At 19.7% G+C, this 16269-nt stretch overlaps 2 protein-coding genes across 3 annotated transcripts in view; one reads left to right on the top strand and one right to left on the bottom strand.

The window, feature by feature from the left end:
- Positions 1-16269, bottom strand: part of LOC117181518 — a 65104-nt gene that overhangs the window by 44348 nt on the left and 4487 nt on the right. The gene's annotated exons all lie outside the window — the stretch shown is intronic.
- The window catches only part of LOC117181519 (enoyl-CoA delta isomerase 2, mitochondrial), a 33949-nt gene that overhangs the window by 13394 nt on the left and 4286 nt on the right, over positions 1-16269 (top strand). For both annotated transcript variants that reach the window (XM_033374286.1, XM_033374285.1), the window contains 3 exons: positions 4884-5038; positions 5112-5232; positions 11022-11111. In XM_033374286.1, the coding sequence (XP_033230177.1) occupies positions 4884-5038; positions 5112-5232; positions 11022-11111 (366 nt within the window). The remainder of the gene's footprint in view (positions 1-4883; positions 5039-5111; positions 5233-11021; positions 11112-16269) is intronic.

Below are 16269 nucleotides of genomic sequence, written 5' to 3'. Positions count from 1 at the left end.
TTTTTTTTTTTTGTTAAACATGAAACTGCTTTGTTAAAAATAATTCTGTTTTGGTAGAAAATTCACCTTTTTTGTTGAAAATTGATATTTTTATGTTGAAAATTTAATTATTTTGTAGAAAATTCTACGATTTGCTTGACGTATAAAAACTGCTTCTCTTTCTGTAGAAATTTCCCCTTGTTTGATTAAAAAATGAAAGTGCCGGGTTAAAAATTAATCTGGTTTCCAAAAAAAGTCTGTTTTTTTAAACTAAAAATTAATTATCTGAAATGAAACTTTAATTAATTTTTTGTTAAAAGTTGATCTTGTTTAGTTTAAAATTTCAAATATTTGGGTAAATATTTTAGCAACGAAAAAAATAGAAATTAAACATAAATAAAATTTTCTTTAGGTAGAAAATAATTTTGTAGTAATTTGTTTTAAATTCGTATTTCTGGTAGAAAATTAATCTTCTCGGTTAAAAATTCAACTATTGGGTTAAAAATTTATGTTTTTTAGTTAAAAATTTGTTTATCTATTTATTTTGTTTTTTAAAAAGTAAGTTTTTAACTTAAAATTTATCTATTTTCCTAAAAATTCAACTGACTGGTTATAAATTAATTTTTTTATTGAAAATCCACATTCTCGGTGATTTTTAAACAAAGCAGTTCAACTTTTAAACAATTAGTCAAATTTTCAACAAAAAACAATATATGAATCCTTCGACAAAAAAATTTAAATTAAACATTTGCAATTTTATTTATAAAAAAAAAGATTAAATTTTTACCACAAGAAATGCGTTTTCCATGAAAAGGACGAATTTTTAATAAAATTCTTGAATTTGCAACTGATAAAAGATTTTTCAGGCCAAAATTTGAAAAAAATAGGTTATTTGTAATTTTAAGGAGAAAATAATATTTAATACAAAATAAAAATTTCAAATAACTACAGAAAAAAACGTTATTTTTATTTTTTTCCAAAATTCCAAAAATTCTTAAATGTCTTTTAAACTGATTTAAATATTAAATATTCTTTTTATACCATTTTTTATGAATAAAGAATCACTTTAAATATTCCCAGGAAATTTACGAGCATTTTTTTTATTATCTTAAAAACTTTAAAAATTTTATTTCGAAATCTTCAAATATCTACATTTTGTGTAAAATTGTTTGAGATTTTGTATTATTTTTGAAATTTTTAAAATCTTCTAAATATCTTTTTAAATTATTCTAATTTGTCCGAAGGTTTTTTTTTCAAATGTTTCAGATTCGGTTTTTGATCATTCTAAATTTTTTGTTCAAAATCTTAAAAAATCTACATTTCATATTGAATAAAATTATTTTCGCATCCTTTCAAAAATTCCAAATATCTCTTATTCTAAAATTTTGTAGTTTTGCAAAATTGATAATTATTTATTCGAAATCTTCTGCTTTCCTTCTTTAAATTTTGTGTAAATGTTTGTACATTTTTATTATCTTGAAACCTATCAATATTCTGAGAAAACTTCTAAATTCTTTCTTCGGAATATTAAAAAATCTAGATTTTGTTTTAAATTCGTCGGAATGTTTTTAAGTTTAAATCTTTTTTTTTTGTATCTTTTCAAACTTTTTAAATATCTCCTAAATTTATTCGATTTCTTTTTAAAATGAAAATTTCAAAATATTCTAAAATCTATAGTTTGTGTTAAATTGTTTGAATTTTTTTATTATTTAGAAAGCTTTTTAAACTTAAAAATTTTTTTTTAATTATTCAAACTTGTTCTAAGTTTTTGAAACAATTCTGCAAAATTCAAAAATTTGGCTTCAAATTTTTCAGGTTGTTTTTTGATAATTTTGAAAATATTTTTTTAATCTTTTTGAGACCTTACTGAATTCTCTCTTAAAATAAAAATTCATAAATAATTTTCCGAGAAATCTTCAGCAAATTTGTAAATTTTCATAAAAATTTACAAAATTCTTAAGATTTAGAATTTTTTGTTGGAAATCTTCAAAAATCTATATTTTGTTATAAATAAAATTATTTTTGTGTCCCGAAAAAACTCCTAAAATGTTCTTATTCTAAAATTTTTCAATTTTACAAAATTAAAAAATTTTGCTTCGAAATCTTCTACATTACTTGTATAAATTTTGTTTAAATGTTTGGAAATTTTTATTATCTGGAAACCTATAAAAATTTGTAGGAAACTTATAAATTTTTTTATTCAAAATATTTTCACTAATCTATATTTATATCGAAATACAAATTTCGAATAATACGAAAATTTTTGTAATTTCTTGAAAATTCAAAAAATTCTTAAGTCTTTTAAACTGACTTAAAAATTAAATTAAATTCTCTTTACATTAATTTTTATAACTAAAGAATCACTTTCAATATTACTAGGAATTTTAAAAACATTTTTTTATTATCTTAAAATATTTGAAATTTTTTATTATTTTCCAGAATTTTAAAATCTTCTAATTATCTTTTTAATTTATTCGAAGTTGTTCTCAATTTTTCAAAACAATTCTGAAAATTTAATAAAATTGCCTTTAAACCTTTCAGGTTCATTTTTGATAATGTTGCAAAATTGAACAATTTTTCTTTGTAATCTTTTACATTCTTTATTTAAATTTGGTTTAAATGTTTTTAAATTTTTATTCTCTTGAAACCCATCTAAATTTTAAAAAGCTTATACATTTTTTGTTCGAAATATTTGAAAATCTATACTTTGTTTGACATTTGTTGAAATGTTTCTAACCTAAAAAATTTTTTTTATACCGTTTCAATTCGTTTAAATATCTCCTAAATTTATTCGATTTTTTTCGAAATGAAAATTTCGAATAACTACAGGAAAAAAATGTTAATATTTTTAATTTCTTTAAAATTCGAAAAATTCTTAAATGTCTTCTAAACTGACCTAAATATTAAATATTCTCTTTGTTATCATTTTTATAAATAATGAATCACTTCAAATGTTCCTAGGAAAATTAGGAAAATTTTTTTATTATCTTAAAATCTTTCAAAATTTTAATTCGAAACATATTCAAAAGTTTTAAAAGGATACAAAAATAACTTTATTTATAACGAAATGTAGGTTTTTTAAGATTTCAAACAAAAAATTTAGAAACTTTTTAAGAATTTAATACGGTTTTAAGAAAATAAAAAAATTTTCTGAAGATTTCTCGGAAAATTTTTAATGAATTTTTGGTTTATAAGATTTATTTTCAGAGAATATTTAAAAAGATTTGAAAAAATTCCAAAGTATTTCCAAAATTATCAAAAAAGAACCTGAAAGATTTGAAGCCAATTTTTTTATTTTTGCAGAATTGTTTAAAAAAATTTAGAAAAACTTCGAATAATTTTAAAATATATTTAAAAGTTAACATTTTTTTAAATAATAAAAAAATTCGAACAATTTAAGACAATCTGTATATTTTTGAAGATTTCGAAATAAAATTTTGAAAGATTTTAATATAGGAAAAAAATGTTCATAAAATTGCTAGGAATATTTCAAGTTATTCTTTATGAAATGTAGATTTTTTAAGATTTTGAACACAAAATTTATAATTATCAAAAACCGAATCTGAAAGATTTGAAGGCAACTTTTTTAGTTTTTCATAATTGTTTAAAAACTTCGGACAAATTTGAATAATTTAAAAATATATTTAGAAGACTTTAAAAGTGTCAAAAATAATTAAAAATTACAAACAACTTTAGACAAAATATAGATTTTTGAAGATTTCAAAATAAAATTTTGAAAGATTTTAAGATAATAATAAAAATATTCGTAAAATTTCTAGAAATATTCAAAGTGATTGTTTATTTATAAAAATAGTATAAAAAGAATATTTATTATTTAAATCAGTTTAAATGACATTTAAGAATTTTTGTAATTTTGAAGAGAATAAAAATAAAGTTTTTTTCTGTAATTATTTGAAATTTTCATTTTGTATTAAAAATTATTTCAAACATTGTTTGTTGTTGAAAATTCGACTAATTAGTTAAAAGTTAAACTACTTTGTTTAAAAATCACCAAGAATATGAATTTTCAATAAAAAAATAAATTTATAACAAGAAAGTTGAATTTTCAAAAAAATAGATAAATTTTTAGTTAAAAAAATAACTTTTTTACAAAAAAAAAAGAAACAAACAAATGTTTAACTAAAAAAAAAAATACATTTTTAACCAAATAGTTGAATTTTCAACCAAGACGATTAAATTTCTATCAGAAATACGAATTTAAACTAAATTACTACAAAATTATTATTTCTGTATCCTTTTAAAATTTTTAAATATCTTCTTTTATTCAAATTTTTTTAAACATTTTGTTATCTGGAAAAATTAAAAAATTATGCTTTAAAACCTTCTCATATAAGGGAAAAAATCCTTAAAAAGCTTCAAAATTTCATTTCAAAATCTAAAAAAATCTACATTTTATTAGCAAAATTTTGAAATATTTTTCAGAAATAAAATTATTTTTATAATCTCTTTAAATCTTCAAAAACACCGAAATATCTTTCAAAATAAATTCATGTTTTCCTATAATTTCTTTAAATCGTGGACAAATTTAAAACAATTTGAAATATTTTCAAAATTTAAAATTATTTTTTAATCTTTTAAAAACTTCAAAACCATCGAAATATCTTTTAAAATAAATCTTTTCCAATAATTCTTAAAATCTTGCTGATTGTTTTTAACACATTTTAAAATATTTAAAGCTTAAAATTAATCTTTTTATATCAAATATAAATCATAAAAAATTATTATTATTTTAATTTATTTTAATTTAATTAATTATGCAGTTTTAGGTTGATCTTAATTTATTACAAAAAATTTTTTTAATTTATAATTTTAATAATATTTTTAACTATCCTAATAAAAATTATGCATGAAAATTTTTATTTTTTACTATTTCCTTATTTCAGATGTACAAAAAGCTCGCTGACATAATAAATGGCTCAGTAGAAAATGCTAATATTTGTATGCTAGTAATAACTGGAAAAGGCGATTTTTTTTGCAGCGGAAGTGACTTTCCTGATGCCATGTCTTCCGAAATTAAAAATCCCAACGAAGTATTTAAGTACGCGAGAAAATTAGAGAAAATTAATAACATAATAATATTTTTTTATCAAATAATTATAAACGCATTTCAGAGAATTTGTCGATGCGATGATCACTTACCCTAAACTATTGGTAGCAGTTGTGAATGGACCAGCAATTGGAATTGGGACAACGATGCTTGCCCTTTTTGACATAGTTTACGCATCCGAAAAGGTATTTTTAATTTTCAGGGTGGCGAATTAACCGGGAATTTTATTCACCCGGAAAAACCCGAAAAATGACCGAGAATTACATTTTAAAAAATCGGGAATTTACTTATAATTTAAGCAAACTTCGAGTTTTTTTTTATTTAAATAATGGACCGTACCAGCTCAGTTTGCAAACATTTTCTCCTGACTATTATCTTTTTAGTTATAAATTTTATTATTTGGTTGAAAATTTAACAATTTTTTTAAAAATACATCATTTTTGGTTGGAAATTCAAGTTTTTGTCTAAATTCGAGTTTTTTTGGTGGAAAATTTGTCTTTTTGATTTAAAAGTTCATATTTTTTTAGTAGAAATATGGCATTTTTCTCGGATAAAAATGCCACTTTTTCGTTGAAAATTTAACTATTTTCATATTTTTAGATTAAAAATTCGATTATTCAGCAGAAAATTCACTTATTGTTTACAATTATTATTTTAGTCTTGAAAAGTCAACTGGAACCTTCTTTGGATGAAAATTTAACCAAGTTTAAAAAGTTGTTTTTTTTAATTCATCTGTTTTAGAAGAAATTTTATCTTTCTTAAATAAAAATGCAACTTTTCGGTTGAAAATTCAACTTTTTTTTAAGTTTGTCTTTTTGACTTTAAAATTTACCTGCTTTAGAAGAATTTTCATTTTTCTTGGATAAAAATGCAACTGCTTGTTTAAAAATTAAACCATTTTCTTGAAAATTCATTCTTTTTGGCTAAAAATTCTGCTGTTTTTTTTTTTAATTTAACTATTTAGTAGAAAATTTACTTTTTGTTTATATATATATATATTTTTTTTTTTAATAATTCTAAAAAATAAATGTTTTTGTTCAAAATTCATCTTGTTGTGTTAAAAATTCTGCTATTTTGTTGCTGTTTTTTTCGATTGAAAATTTATCTGTTTTAAAAGAAATTTAATCTTTTTGGATAAAAATAAAATTATTTGGTTAAAAATTGACTACTTTGTTAAAAAGTCATACTCTTTGATTGGAAATTTAACTGTTTCGTAGACAATTTACTTTTTGTTAAAATTTATATGTTGTTTAAATTTATATTTTTTGTTTAAAATTTATATTTTGTTTGAAATTTTGGTGCTGAAAAATGAACTGAAATTTTTTCTGGATGAAAGTTAAAAATTCGGATTTTTGTATTGAAATTCAATTTTTTTCGTAGAAACTTACAATTTTGTTAAATAATTTATATTTTCATCTTGAAAAGGCACCTTCGAATCTTTTTTTTTTTTTAATGAAAATTCAACTATTTTTCTGATTTTTTAAAAAATAAAAATTCATCCGTTGTAAGAGAAATTTCATATTTTTAAATGAAAATACAACTAATTGGTAAAGACTTCAACTATTTTGCTTAAAAATTCATCCTTTTCGGTTGAAAAATTCGTCCTGTTGGATTAAAAATTCAATTTTTTTTGTAGAAACTTATTTTTGTTTTTAATTAATTTAACTTTTTCTTGGAAAATTTACTTTTTGTTTATATTTCATATTTTTATGCTGAAAAAAGAACTGAAATCCTTTCTGAATGAAAATTTCACTATTTGTTTTTTATTTTATTTTTTTAAATGCAAAATTCATTTGTTTTAAGAGAAATTTCCTATTTCTTCGATAAAAATATTACTGTTTGGTTGAAAATTGAACCATTTTCTTGAAAATTCATTCTTTTTGGCTAAAAATTGTATTTTTTTTTTAAACTTAACTATTTCGTAGAAAATTTACTTTTTGTTTAAATATATTTTTTTTAATAATTCTGAGAAATAAATGTTTTTGTTAAAAATTCATCTTCTTGTGTTAAAAATTATGCTATTTTTTTGCTGTTTTTTTTTGATTGAAAATGTATCTATTTTAAAATAAATTCAATCTTTTTTGGACGAAAATGAAACTATTTGTTTAAAAATTGACTACTTTGTTAAAAAGTCGTACTCTTTGATTGAAAATTTTACTGTTTCGTAGACAATTTACTTTTTGTTAAAATTTATATTTTGTTTAAATTTATATTTTGTTTAAAATTTATATTTTGTTTGAAATTTTGGTGTTGAAAAATGAATTGAAATCTTTTCTGGATGAAAGTTAAAAATTCGGATTTTTGTATTGAAATTCAATTTTTTTCGTCGAAACTTATAATTTTGTTAAATAATTTATATTTTCATCTTGAAAGGCACCTTAGAATCTTTTTTTAAAAATGAAAATTCAACTATTTTTCTGATTTTTTAAAAATAAAAATTCATCCGTTTTAAGAGAAACTTCATATTTTTTAAATGAAAATGCAACTATTTGGTTGAAAAATTCGTCCTGTTGGATTAAAAATTCCACTTTTTTCGTAGGAACTTATTTTTGTTGTCAGTTAATTGAACTTTTTCTTGGAAAATTTACTTTTTGTTTATATTTAATATTTTTATTGTGAAAAAAGAACTAAAATTCTTTCTGAATAAAAATTCCAGTATTTTTTTTTAATTTTATTTTTATTAAATGGAAAATTCATTTGTTTTAACAGAAATTTCCTCTTTCTTCGATAAAAATGCTACTGTCTGGTTGAAAATTGAACTATTTTGTGAAAAAGGCATACTTCTTTGGTTGAAAATTTTACTGTTTTCTTGAAAATTTAAGTATTTCGTAAAAAAATTTACATTTTGTTTAAAATTTATATTTTGGCGATGAAAATGAACTTACTTCTTTTCTGGATGAAAGTTCATCTTTAAAAAAATAGTTTGTTTTTTTTTATTAAAAATTCCTCTGTTTTAGTAGAAGTTTCTTCTTTCTTGTATCAAATTAAAAATGCAACTATTTGATTGAGAATTCAACTATTTTGTTAAAAATACGTCCTTTTTGGTTGAAAAATTCGTCCTGTTGGATGAAAAATTCAATTTTTTGTCGTAGAAACTTATTTTTATTATTAAATAATTCAAATTTTGATATTGAAAGGTCAACTTGGATTTTTTATATATAAAAAAATTCTACTATTTTTGAGAATTAAAAAAATAAAAATTCACCTTTTTAAAGAAATTACATCTTTTTTAAAAATAAAAATGCAAGTATTTGGTAGAGAATTCAACCATTAATTTGAAAAGTCATACTTTTTTATCAAAAATTCTGTTTCCTTGAAAATTTAACTATTTCTTGGAAAATTTACTTTTTATTGATATTTAATATTTTGGTGTTGAAAAGAGAACTGAATTCCTTTCTGAATCAAAATTCCACTATTAAAAAAAAAATCTTGTTTTTTAATTGATAATTTTATCTGTTTTAAAGGAAATTTAATCTTTTTTGGATAAAGATGGAACTAGATGGTTAAAATTAAAAATGCGACTGTTCGTTTGAAAATTCAACAACTTTTTTAAAGTTCGTCTTTTTGATTTAAAAATTCACCTGTTTTAGCAGTAATTACATCTTTTTTAAATAAAAATGCAAGTGTTTGTTAAAAAATTGAAAAATTTGGTTGAAAAGTCATACTTTTTGGTTAAAAATTCTCTAGTTTTTTTTTTTGAAAATTTAACTTTTTTGTAAAAAAATTTACTTTTTGTCTTGATTAATATTTTGTTGTTAAAAAGAAAAGAGAAATATTTTTCTGGACAAAAATTAACTATTTTTGAAAATTTTCAATTGAAAATTTATCTGTTTAAAAAGAAGTTTTTTTTTCATCTTTCTTGGCTAAAAATGCTACTCTGGTTGAAAATTCAACTGTTTTGTTAAAAAATTAACTATTTCTTGGAAAATTTACTTTTTGTTTATATTTAATATTTTTGTGCTGAAAAAAGAACTGATATCCTTTCTGGATGAAAATTCCACTACTGTGTTTTTTTTTTTTTTTTAATTGAAAATTCATCTGTTTTAAGCGTTTTAAGAGAAATTTCCTCTTTCTTAAATAAAAATGCTACTGTTTGGTTGAAATTTCTACTGGTTTGCTAAAAACCCGGGAAATGGCAGTGAATTTATTTTTTGCCCGGAAATTTTACAACATTTTTAGAATAAAAATGTTGTCCAACTTTGATTTCAACCGTTTTTAAATAATTTCCTAAATTGTAATTTTTATAAATTATTATATCATTTAGTTTAGAATGCTTAATTCGAAAAAAATTCACTTAAAAAATTTTCCATTTTAGATTTTTAATTTTTAAGCATATATTTTAATTTAAAGAATTTTAAAATTCAGTTTTAAAGGTTAAAAAAATTAGAAGTTTTTAAAATCGAAGATTTTTTTTATAAAAATGTAAATATAAATATAAATAAATTCTAGATCCGTTCAAAATTTGAGAATTTCCAGATTGTAACTGTTTCAATCCGAAAGTCTTGATAAGAATTAAAATTAATGTATACTTTATTCCGATAATTTTATTTTTAAATAAAAATTTTCATGATTTATTAATAATATATTTTTAATTCAGAGTTTCAGGTCGTCCTTTATATTATTTTTTTATATATGAAATTTAATAAATAAATTTATTAATATACTATTTCTATTAATTTTTTTTAACCAGTAAAAAACGTAAACTTACGTTTTACTATTTTCAAATAAAAAATACTTTTGAAGTATTTCACAATTCTTAAAAAAATTCTAAATTTTTTTTTAAATCTGCAAAAATCTAAATTTTATTCTAAATTCAGCTGTAAGTATTTCAAATTATTTCAAGTTCTAAATTTAATTCGAATTTTTTAAAACATCTAAATATCGCTTAATATTACTCTAATATTTTTACAAATAATAAATGTTCTATTGTTATTTATAAATTAAAATTTAATTTTTTTTTAATTTGCAGGATTTTCTGAAAGTTATAGAAAAAATTCAATAAATTTTAAAATATATTTAAAAGGTCTGACGAAAAATTCAAAAATGATTTTCAATTTTGAAAAATTTAAAACTACTTCTAGATTTTTCAAGATTTTGAAATAATATTTTAAAGTTTTTTAAGGATGCCTAGACTATTTAAAATTGAAATAATTTAACTTCTAATTTAAGAACTGTCAAGTTAAAAAAAGTATTTTTAAATTTTTAATGTGCCTAGCTTAAAATTACTTAAAATAGTATAATTTTGAAAATTTTCAAATTCATTGATTGATTTTTTCATTTAGAGCATTGCAAATTTTAACGTGTATTTATATTTTTGGAACTTAATCTGAATCTTTGAACTCTATAATTTATAAAAGTTCTAAACTTTGAATGATTTAATTTGTTGTTTATTGTTTATTACTTTATATAGAAAATTGTTTAGAATATAGTTTGATTTTTTAAATTTAATTGGCCTTGAAAAATGTTAGCGAACCGGGAAAAATCCGTGAAATGATCGGGAATTTTTTTCTTCGATTAAAACGGTCACTCTTTAGAGAATTCAACTATTTTGTTAAAAATTAATCCGTTTTGGTTGAAAAAATGCGCCTTTTTTTTAATGAAAATTCATTTTTTTCGCAGAAGTGTATTTTCAAATTTAAAAAAATAATAAATATTTAATTGTAATACTTAAATTTGTAACCAAAAATATTAACTTTAGAAAAAAGAGATAATTTTCTAATAAAAAAAAAAAACAAACTATTTTTAACAAAAAATGTAAATTTACAACGGAATAGTTTAATTTTTAAATAACAAATATAATTTAATATAACAAAAATATAATAATATATAAATCCGAATTATAATTCTTAAAAAAAATCCCGTTCAAATTAAAAAATACAACAAATTCCCGGTTTCCCGTTCAATTCACTACTCTGTTCTATTTTTAAAAATATTTTTTAAATAAAATATTTATTTTTATATAAATATTTCATAGGCATATTTTTCTACTCCATTCGCTAATTTGGGACTTGTGGCGGAAAGTTGTTCGAGTTATACATTTTCACGAATCATGGGAAAAGCAAAGGTAAGAAATTACAGAAAACAATTCTTAATTTTTCAAAACTTTGAGTTTTTTCGTAAGTTTTTTTTTATTATGTTTTTTATTTTGATGTGCGAAAAAAATTTTTTAAACATTTGAAACTGTTTCTTTTTTATTCAATTTTGTTAAAAATCCTATTCTTTTAAAATTTATGGCAAATTTTTTATATGTATATTTTTTGCTAGAGAACAAGGACAAAAAAATTGATTAAAACAATTTTATTTTCTAATTTAGAATTTTTTGATAATGTACCAAAAACATATTTTTCTTAGATTGAGTTAAAAATTTTGGAAAAAGTTTTCTTTCACGAAAACAAAAATAAAACTTTCATTGTGTTTTAAAACGATTAAAAAATCGCGAAAAATAAAAAAAAATCGAAATTACGAAGAACAATTATTTTTGAAAAAAAGGAGAGCATGTTTCTTTGGTTCCAGCTGAAGGCAAAAAAAATTTATTTACATTTTGTTTTTATGTTTGATTAGCGAAAATTGTATCTGGAAAACCTGAAAATGCCAGGTATTATTTTTGAACTCGGAATTTTTTCGAGGGCGTATTATTATTATTTTTAATTGCAATATAAAATTTAATAACAATGATTATTGATTTTTTTTATGAAATATCAACTACTACATTTTTCTTCCAGAATTCGTCTTTTTTGTTATGAAAAGTTTGTTAATTGTTTAAATTTAAACTTTTTTGTTAAATTTTTTTTCCTGAAAATTCATTTTAATTGTGACTTCGATTTTTCTTTTGTTGAAAATTAATTTGTTTACTGAAAATTTAACTATTCCAGTTGAAACTTTAATAATTTCATTGAAAACATTTTTTGATTGAAAATATATTTTTTAGCTAAAAATAAAACTTCAATTTTTGATTGAAAAATTATATTTTTTTGTTGAAAATTCGACTTTTTTGGTAGAAATTAATGTTCTGGGTTGAAAATAAATCTTTCTGTTGAAAATTCAATTTTTGTAATTAAAGATTAATAATTTATTTGAAAATTCATCACTTTGTTTCGAAATTCATCTCTGGTTGAATATTTATTTTTGTTTTAACTGAAAACTTAGCTACTAAATTTTTAGTTGACAATTTATCCCTTTTAGTTGAAAATTCGTCTTTTTGGTAAAAATTAATCTATTTTTGTTTGAAAATTGTTCTTTTTTAGTTAAAAATTCAACTATTTGTTTGAAAATTTGTCTTTTTAGTTGAAAATTCAACTATTTTCTTGTAAATTCGTGTATTTTGTTGAAAAATAGTCGTTTTGGTAGAAAATTAATCTAATTTCAATTAAATATTCAAAGTATTAGTTAAAAATACATCAGTATGGTTAAAAAAATTTCCTTTTGAGTTGAAGTTCAACTGGTTTGTTGAAAATTCATGTATTTTGTCGAAAAATCGTATTTTTAGAAAAAAAATTAATCTTATATAAAAATGTACCTTTTTGGTTGAAAATGTAAGTATTTAAGTTAAATTTTGACCATTTTAGTTAAAAATGATTATTGAAAAGTAATTTTTTTAACTGAAAATTTAAATATTCCATCTTTTTTATGAAACATGATCTTGTTTAGATACAAATTCAATTATTTGGTTAAATTTTTTTTGCAGTTTAAAATTCAAGTATTTCAGTTTCAATTCAACTATTTGGTTGAAAATTTCTCTTTTTTAATTGAAAATTTAAATACTTTGTTGTAAATTCTTCTATTTTGTCCAAAAATAGTCTTTATGGTAGAAAATTAATCTTATTTCCATTAAATTTTCATCATATTAATTACAAGTTTATCAGTTTGGTTGAAAAAATTTGTCTTTAAGTTGAAAATTCAACTATTTTGTTGAAAAATCGTATTTTTGGTAAAAAATTAAAATTTGTTGAGGAAAATTGAAGTATTCTAGTTAAATTTTGAACATTTTAGTTAAAAATGATTATTGAAAATTAATTTTTTTTTAATGAAAATTTAAATATTATATTTTTTGTTTACCATTTATCTTTTTTATTAGATAGAAATTCAACTATTCGGTTAAAAAAAATTGTTTTCAGTTTAAAATTCAACTATTTCTGTTTCAATTCAATTATTTGGTTGAAAATTTGTCTTTTTTAGTTAAAAATTTAACTAAAATTAACGAAATTTTGATCATTTTGGTTAAAAATGATTATTGAACATTAATTTTTTTAACTGAAAATTTTAATAATTTATTCTTCTTGTTCAAAATTCATATTTTTTTAAATAGAAATTCAATTACTTGGTTTAAAATAAATTTAATTTTAAAATTCAACTATTTCAGTTTCAATTCAACTATTTTGTTGAAAATTCATCTATTTTGTTGAAAAATCCTATTTTTGTTTAAAAAAAAATGAATCTTCTTGTTTGAAAATGTACCTTTTTGGTTAAAAATTTAACTATTCTAGTTGAATTTTGATGATTTTGGTTAAAAATGATTATTGAAAATTAATTTTTTTAAATGAAAACGTAAATATTCCATTTTCCGTTGAAAAGCTATCTTTTTTTTAGACGGAAATTCAACTATTTGGTTAAAAAAAATCAGTTTAAAATTCAACTATTTCAGTTTCTATTCAACTATTTGGTTGAAAATTTGTCTTTTTAGTTGGAAATTTAACTATGGTATAAATTCGTGTATTTTGTTGAAAAATAGTCTTTTTGGTAGAAAATTAATCTTATTTCAATTAAATATTGATCATATTAATTAAAAATTATCAAATTTAACTATTCTAGTTGAATTTTGATCATTTTGGTTAAAAATGATTATTGAAAATTAATTATTTAAAATGAAAATGTAAATATTTCATTTTCCGTTGAAAATCTATGTTTTTTTTAGATAGAAATTCAACTATTTGGTTAAAAAAATTGTTTTCAGTTTAAAATTCAACGATTTCAGTTTCAATTCAATTATTTGGTTGAAAATTTGTCTTTTTTATTTGAAAATTTAACTAAAATTAACTAAATTTTGATCATTTGGTTAAAAATTATTATTGAACATTAATTTTTTTAACTGAAAATTTTAATAATTTATTCTTGTTCAAAATCAATCTTTTTTTAAATGGAAATGTAACTATTTGGTTTTAAAAAAAGTTCAGTTTAAAAGTCAACTATTTCAGTTTCAATTCAAATATTCGGTTGAAAACTTGTCTTTTTTAGTTGAAAATTTAACAACTTTGTTGTAAATTCGTGTATTTTGTTGAAAAATAGTCTTTTTGGTAGAGAATTAATCTTATTTCAATTAAATATTCATTATAATAGTTAAAAATTTATCAGAATGGTTCAAAAAATTTGTCTTTTAGTTGAAAATTCAACTATTTTGTTGAAAAATCGTATTTTTGGTAAAGACATTAATCTTCTTGTTTGAAAATGTAATTTTGGTTAAAAATCTAACTATTCTAGTTGAATTTTTATCATTTTGGTTAAAAACGATTATTGAAAATTAATTTTTTTTTAATGAAAATGTAAATATTCCATTTTTTGTTGAAAATTTATCTTTTTTTTTTTTAGATAGAAATTCAACTATTTGGTTAAAAAAAAATTCAGTTTAAAATTCAACTATTTCAGTTTCTATTCAACTCTTTGTTTGAAAATTTGTCTTTAAGTTGAAAATTCAACTATTTTATTGAAAATTCATCTATTTTGTTGAAAAATAGTCTTTTTGGTAGAAAATTAATCTTATTTCAATTAAATATTCATCATATTAATTACAAATTTATCAGTTTGGTTTAAAAAAAAATATATTTTTTAGTTGAAGTTTAACTGGTTTGTTGAAAATGCATGTATTTTTTAAAAAAATATTCTCTTTTTTCGTTTAGAATTAATCTTTTTTGTAATGAAAATTTAATTACTTGGTTAAAAATTAAAGGCCTCTTAAAAATGGACTTTTTTGGTTAAAGATAGTTTAAAATTTATCTGTTTGGTTTAAAATTAAAATATTACAGTTAAAGATTTATATTTTATTTGATTAATAATTAATTTGATTCAAAATTTAATTATTTTTGTTTGAAATTCGTCTTTTGTGATAAAAATTATTCTTCTTGGTTGAAAATTGACATTTTTTGTTGAAAATTCAATTATTCTAGTTAAAGATTCATCATTTTAGTTGAAATTAAAACTACTTAGTTGAAATTTAAACTTTATGTTCAAAATTAAATTATTCCACTTGATTATTCATAACTTTAGTTAAAAATTCATAAATTGCGTTGAATTATTATTTTTTTGTTTAAGGAAATTAATTTTTTTAACTGACAATCTAACTATTACATTTTTTGTTGAAAACTGCCCTTTTTTTAGTTCAAAATTCAACTATTTAAATGAAAATTAATCTTTTTTACTCGAAAATTGAACTGTTTGATTCAGAATTCATGTATTTTTATGAAAAATATAATTTTTTAGTTAAAAATTCAACTATTCTGTGGAAAATTCGTTCTTTTTTAAATTGAAAATTCGACTATTTTGTTAAAAATACACGTATTTTGCTGAGAATTGAACTAATTGTTTCTAAATTAACTTTTTTGTTGAAAACTCATATTTTCTAGTTGAAAAGCCAAAAGTTTTTTTCTTTTAAAAAACTCGTCTTTTTTTGATAGAAAATTAATTTTATTATTTGAAAATTTATCTGTTTGGTTGAAAATTTAATTTTTAAACTTGAATAGTTGTATTTTAAATTTAAAAAAATTAATTTTCGATAAATAAAATACGATTTTTAAACAAATTACATAAATCTCCAATCAATAGTTTAATTTTTAAATAAAAAATATAAATTTTCAACCAAAAATAGAATAGTTAAATTTTCTTTAACAAATCTAATTCTCAAAAAAGAAAAAATGTATTTTCCGCAAAATAGTTACATTTTCTACTGGAATAGTTAAATTTTAAGTAAAAAAATTATTGAGCAAAATGATAAATCTTTAACCAAAATAATAATAATAATTTTTAACAAAAGAGTTTAACTTTAAAAAATATATTTTCTAAAAAAAAGCTTTTGTAACAAACTACCGTGAATTTTGAACGAAATAGTTAAAATTTTTATTAAAAAAGAACAATTTTCATCCGAATTGTTGAATTTTTAACTAGAAAAGATAAATTTTCAACTAAAAGTGGGATAGTTTAATTTTCAGTAAAAGAAATTAATTTTCAACCAAACT

Source organism: Belonocnema kinseyi, chromosome 10 (assembly GCF_010883055.1).
Source record: "Belonocnema kinseyi isolate 2016_QV_RU_SX_M_011 chromosome 10, B_treatae_v1, whole genome shotgun sequence".
NCBI lineage: Eukaryota > Metazoa > Arthropoda > Insecta > Hymenoptera > Cynipidae > Belonocnema > Belonocnema kinseyi.
This window is presented reverse-complemented; position numbering and strand designations above follow the sequence as displayed.